The following is a 6627-nucleotide window of genomic DNA, read 5'->3' on the forward strand; positions in this document are numbered from 1 at the left end:
GGATATATTAGCAACAATTGGCAATATTTTATTTATGTACCTGTGGCTTCATTTTTTGACAGTGACTGGCGATTTTTCGTTATTTTCCATATTCTTCTCGAGGAAATGGTATATTTTTAGGTTTGCTGGGGCATAAATGATTTTATTTTTTGGCGAACATATTCATTATACAAGGTTTACGTTCATATAAGGTTTTAAGTCGTAAAAATCCTAGCTCTAATAATTACATAACACGAAAATTCAACCATGTACCATCTTCACTTAAAAATATGGGAAAACACATAGCAGCACCACTAGAGCACGACACACGCATTAATTCTGACAACAAAAATATATTAGGGAGGGCTACACATGCACAAAACGTCTCGGCATGTGCCAATTCGTAATGAATTCTTGAGGTATGTTTACAAGGTCCATGTCCATGCACAGTTAAGTAGTAGTAGTAGTATTAGTAGTAGTTGCTTGAGTAATTTCTTATAATATCGTCTATATCTATCTATTGTACATATTCCCAGGTATATGCGACGGATATTCGTGTTTGTCATGATCATACAAGGTTTTCAACGAAATCCGAATATTGGCGTTTATAATTGAACGTACTCTGAAATAGCCCCCAAACTTTCAGGCCTTCTTAATGAGACCGTGGAAGAGAGAGAATCACGCAATAAAAAAAATAGTTCGATATTCAACCACCAGGTGAAAAAATTGAGCTTTTTTTTTATTGCATATTCATTCCCCCTCCCCATAAACCATATAACGTATATACCAAGTATCAATGGAGTAGGTCCACCAGAACAGGCACTAGCCTAAAACCAAGCCTCCTAGATACTACTAGTCTAAGTATCTAGGAGGCCTTGGCACTACAGGTCTGAGTAGCATCAGCATAATTATAAGTACCCCCAAAGCTGCATTGAGAGCCTTTCAAGCGACTTTGTAACTACCCCACTCGGACCTATGTAGCGCCCGTTCTGGTCAGGGGCGTACGCAGGATCAACCTTTGGAAGGGGCACAAAAGGCTTGGAGGGACGCAATAATTTTCCGAGAAATTTTGAGTGATAATCCTTCAAAAAACATTTAAAATAACACAGAAATTGGCTAATATTATTTTTTCCTTGGATATTTTAATTTTTTTTCACCGGAATATGTATTATTTTTTGGTCGGCTTGCCCGCCCCTTTCTTTGCGTACGTCGTTTTCTGGTGGACCTACTCCATTGAAAGTTGCTCTATTTCCGTTATATATATTCTTATTCCAGTCGCCTCTTACGTTATATGGACCATGGAAGAAAAAAAAAGGAAAATACAACGGAAAAAAAAACGTCACTTTTTCACCTGGTGGTTGAAAAATTAAACTACTTTTTATTGCATTGGAATCTCATTAAAATAACCTGAAAATGTTACTGCCTGTGGATAAGTAGTTTTTGATGAAAAACTGCGCAGAGTACGGGAATTTCAACTAAAAACACCCGTATATTATGATAAGTAAATAATTTGCTTTTCCTAGTAACTAAATGGCATCGGTTTGCTATCAACACTTTAATGAACGACTTTCGTTCCCATGTGGTCTAGTGGTTAGGATTCCTGGCTTTCACCCAGGCGGCCCGGGTTCGATTCCCGGCATGGGAAAACATTTTTTTTTTTTCTCAAGCGAACTTATTTATTCCTTACGTTGTTCAACGTTATGTTCATCTGGGTAAAATCAACACGTACTGATAAATGATTATTTTGATGAAAGTAGATGAAATTAGGGATAATCAGAAACTTGGTAATGTTTATGGAAACTTTATGTTATGAAGTAAAATAGAGTAATTTAATTCAATATATACGCGGCGGATTCTACCCAATGGGAACCTGACAGCGTTCTCTAGCTGGGGGAGGGGGGGAATCTACCTCCTTCATTTTTTACAAATGTTTTCGGGCTTATAGGAAACTTATTTATCCGTAAAAAATCGCACGTTATTTTTCATATTCTAAAATGATTTTTTCTTATAAAAAAAAAAAGTGCATATACAGTCGAATTCCGTTATAACGAACTCCAAGAGACCGGAGAAATCACTTCGTTATAAAGGAATTCCAGGTTTTTTGCATTGTTCCTATGTAAACTTATCTAGGGAATGAGAAAAGCGTTCGTTAAAACGAGATTTTCGCTATAATGGTATTCGTTAAAACGGGATTCGACTATATATATTTTTTTCATATGATAAAGCAAAACAGACATAAACATATACATGTTTGAAGGTTCTTCCAGCAGGAGTTTCAGAATTTCGAACATATTTTAATCAACAGCTTATATACGTATAGACTTTAGAGAGACACGTCATATCGTATATTTATTCTTGTATTTACGAGATTTTAACATGCTGTCATTAAATTACTCATTGTGAAGGTCATATAGTTATATGTAATTAAATTACCTATTTTGAAGGTCAGTACAATATAAACATCACACATATCTATCCGTATCCCTACATAATTTATACACATATACATTCATTAAACCTATGCAATTTTTCTATTTTTCTACTTCCTTGCATCCAATTACAATGCATTTGTCATAATCGTTTCGTAATCAATATTTTTAGCAAAGTGAAAAACTATAACTATTTATGTTTTTTTATTGTTAGGTTGATTTTCAGTGGAGAATACGTTTAGTACGGTGGTTCCATGGCCCCCATGCTAGGATTTTTTTGTGTGTCCCAGACCAGACTTTCACTTTTATGATGAATTTACAGCGTGGGGAAAAAATGATGAGAATTGATCTGGGCCCCACGGTTGAAGCCTTGTCAGCCCAACCCCTTGTGGAGGGGGGGGGGGGATTTTTTCATTTACTTGATTTTCCTCGAGCTTCCGCGAATCCCCTGGAAAGTGCATATGGAGCCCCAAAGCGGAGCACCGGTACTAACCGTTTGTTTAGTACTTTAGGGGGCAAAAAAAAAAAAAAAATGTAAGAGAAACTCTTTTTTTTGTACAGTGCTTTATTAGTTGTTGGCACTTGGTATACACTATTGTATCTAGTTGTTCTATTTTGATTTTTTTTATTACATAATAAATTTGTTTGTGAAAATTTGATAATTCGGTATAACTAGTTTTGTCTTAGTCCAGGATTATACTATAAAAGTTTTGTAAAAGTTCTTTTATAAAATTTGAATAATTTAACCAATAAGATTATGGGTTGCATTTGCTCGAATGTAACCTATAAGCTTTATTGGCTGGATTTTTCAAGTTTTATAAAAGAGATTTTATCAAACTTTTACAGTGTAATCCCGGCCTTAAAGATATACGTAGAAATAGTGGTAGTTATAGTAAATATATAGAGACAGTAATTACAGCGATGGTATTTACTCATTCAAGTTAGCAACTGTATATAAGGTAATGCTTTTTTTCCAGATCAACAAACACAACAAGTGTTCCGATCGTGTGTTGTTGATGACTGATAGTCACCTTTATAAACTGGACGCGAAAAGATTCAAGCCTCTGAGATCCGCCATCCCACTTTCAAGCGTATGTATGAGTTTCTTCGTTTTTAAAGATCATTTTTATTCATTTTACGCCTCTTATACCACGAAAACATGTTTTTATATTTTTTTGATATTTCAAGTCATTTGGTCATACTGCTCGTGACCAGTGGTCAACATTCGATACTTTATAGCTTTTGGAACCTGCCTATTTATTCTCCTGTGGGTATTTTTTCATATATGTGGGCTTAACCAAAATTTTTGTGATAAATTTCTATAAAGGTGACTGCTGTGAGTACGAGCCCAGGGACGGATCAACTGGTGGTGATCCATCTCAAGGATGGCAACGATCTCGTCTTTGCTGTCTTATCAAAGGATGATGTCGATCGTGTAGGGGAATTTGTCGGTACCATCTCGTGTTCTTGGAATAAGTAAGTGCATAAAATTTACACTAATTTACACTTATTACTATTGGTTGTTGTCTTTTTTTTAAGTTTTTGGAAAAGATCTTTTATTAAACTTTTAATCCCGGCTTTGGTCCAAAATTACATACACTAGAAAAGCTGTATAAAACTTTACAAATGCAGCCAATTAGCGTACAGGGTTCCATTTGTTCGAATGTAACCGATTCGCTTGTTAGTTGTTTTTATTAAGTTTTTTAAAAAAAATTTATAATGTAATCCCGGTTTTTTGCCGAAAAGTTCGTAAGCCGAGGCGTTCGCTAGCTGAGGTATCCCAGTACTGTATCATAGAATTTACCACAAATGATAGGAATTCGTTACGGTAGCGCCATCTATATGTGAGAATTAAAACTAAACTTATGATAACAGTCTAAAAGTTTTTCCAAAGAATTTCAATTTCTGTAATCTTTTAAATTAAAAAAATTACGATAATGATTTTTTTCTTTTGTTTGAAGCAATTATTATTCATTGATTATTTTTCAACTATATTTTTTTTTATAAATTTTAACTAAAGATAATTATGATAATAAATCAAATATTAGATGTCATGATGTGGAGCTGCCGGTGAATGTCAGCGACAAACTGAACTGTAAGCTCGGCAACAAGGAGCAATCGCTGACCATCGAGCTGAGTTCCGAGTCGCAGATACCGAACTTCAAGAATTCTGGAAATTCCGTCATCCTGTTGTGGCCCTCCATGAACCATAGCAGCCAAGGGCTATAATATATAACGTCTCTTTGCTTTTTTCGATAAGATCATCACCACCATATACGCATGAAGTTCGCATACTTGTTATTTGTATAAAATTAGTCCTTGCTCCCTTCATAAACAAAGAAAGAATTTGATCTTGCATATACAGTCAAACCCTTTCATAACGAACTTCAAGGAACTGAAAATTTGTTCCGCTATATATTCGATGTGATAAGCAGAGAATATCTCTACTGGAAAGGACCAAAAAATTCCTTCCGTTATAGCCGGGTACGACTGTAGTATGTAGTGTATATATAATTCAGGTCAAAAAATGAAGCCAGTGTACATTGATTTATTATTCTAAGAGAAAGAAAACAAGACGCGTTTGTAAAGGGTCGGACTTTGGCGTAGGAAAAAACGCGTTTCATGCCATATGGATACGACATTTGTCCACCCATGGCTCTCCGCATCTTTAAATGTAGCCTTGACTTTGATTTTTCTTTGACTATGCGCGGGTCTTTTTCTAAGATTTTTAGATGGCTTCGAGAGATTTTTAAGAGGATATATAATCACATGTATATAGATCGACCCCTTTCCCCCTTTTCAAGCCCTGTTGACCTCTTCCATGTGGAGGGGCTATAGTAACTATGTTGAAACTATTTTAACACCATGAACCGGCGGACATAGGGATTTCCTGATGTGGTCCCATGTTAGTCACCCAAATTCAAAATCTTGTACGAAGATGTGTTAAACAATATTTTGTTTTGCATAGTCTTGCTAACATGACCTCTCGATTCCCCCCCCCCCCCCCATTCATCGTTAATAAAGCCCTGCATATACACCCCCGGGATATCTGACATGCCCACAGAACTTTTATCAGGCTCCAAAATGGACTGTCGACAGATGTGTAAAGCAGAAATAAGTTGATCTCCTGGCCTCCAGAATAGGCTTCTGCTATTGTGCTGTCGTGTGGTCATCGTGGTGGATTCGAATTGTGAGAAACCAGGTTCGATCATCACAAGTGGCACAATGGTCCCATGAAATTTATTTTCCAACTCCGAGTATAGCGACTCCCTATCAAAAAGTCCCATTAAAGAAATCAATACACCCTTCAACCATAGTCTTTATTCTTTACAACTTCACTCAGAATTTGAAATATAGATGGCAGCACTAACTCCACACAATACCTGTAATCCACACACACACCCAACGCAACCCACCCTGAAAGAGGAGGGAGGGCTGAAGTATGCACAATCATAATTGTAGAGGGCCGCAAAATGATCAAGTCCAACCGTATATTTTTACCATTGTATTATTGAAAGGTATCTTTGTGATCACAGTATGCTGTTGCCGTCAGTGATTTTGTTTGTTGTCGTTGTTGTTGCTACGTATGAACGTATGTTTGTGCCAAACGTTGTAACTGAACGCTTCCGTTTGTTGTTCTCGAACAGTCACGATATCGCGATGTGCGTTTCCATGTTTTACACGTCACTTTATGTGTGCATGTATTTTCACATTTTGCCATAATTAAAATTTTCAATACAATTGATGCACAGGTGTGGTGGTGTGATACACGGAAAATGTCTGCAAATGCGGATTGTGTATTAATCGTTTTCAATTGTTAATTAATAAAAAAACACTAAAGCTTGTTATTTTTTTAGTATTATTATATGTATATTACAAGTGTTATTTTTTTTAGAAATAAATTTTCTTGGTATGAAAAAATAGACTCTTGTGTATTACATTAACTAGTTTTTATGGGTTATACAAGCCAAGCTTAATGTGATCACATCTCGACTCGGAATTTCTAATAAAAATAACCGAGTGATTGATAACTATATCCAGAAGAAGTCCCGTTTGTAAGTATGGTAACTATGCATTCTGTTTGATCAAACGGGACAACTCTTTCTCATATAATTGGTTGCAAATTGTTCAGTCATTCCATATTTTTAAATTCTATTCTGAAAAAGGGACGGGTTGTTTTTCGTTTGAGCATACTGCATCTTTGTTTTTCATCCATTAT

At 35.8% G+C, this 6627-nt stretch overlaps 1 protein-coding gene and 1 non-coding gene across 2 annotated transcripts in view; both read left to right on the forward strand.

Annotated features, from left to right (window-relative positions):
- LOC149078521 (unconventional myosin-Id-like) overlaps positions 1 to 6323 on the forward strand; it is a 58233-nt gene extending 51910 nt beyond the window's left edge. Inside the window, exons 20-22 of the mRNA XM_089240633.1 lie at positions 3386 to 3499; positions 3736 to 3884; positions 4457 to 6323. Coding sequence (XP_089096759.1) covers positions 3386 to 3499; positions 3736 to 3884; positions 4457 to 4637 — 444 coding nt within the window. The 3' untranslated portion in view covers positions 4638 to 6323. The remainder of the gene's footprint in view (positions 1 to 3385; positions 3500 to 3735; positions 3885 to 4456) is intronic.
- TRNAE-UUC (transfer RNA glutamic acid (anticodon UUC)) lies at positions 1553 to 1624 on the forward strand. The gene has a single exon. It is a non-coding gene; the product is annotated as a tRNA-Glu (tRNA).
- Positions 6324 to 6627: the final 304 nt, after the last annotated feature.

Source organism: Pholcus phalangioides, unplaced genomic scaffold, assembly GCF_987345545.1.
Source record: "Pholcus phalangioides strain wild (caught in Gottingen) unplaced genomic scaffold, Ppha-v1.0 ptg000013l_1, whole genome shotgun sequence".
Classification (NCBI taxonomy): Eukaryota; Metazoa; Arthropoda; class Arachnida; order Araneae; family Pholcidae; genus Pholcus; species Pholcus phalangioides.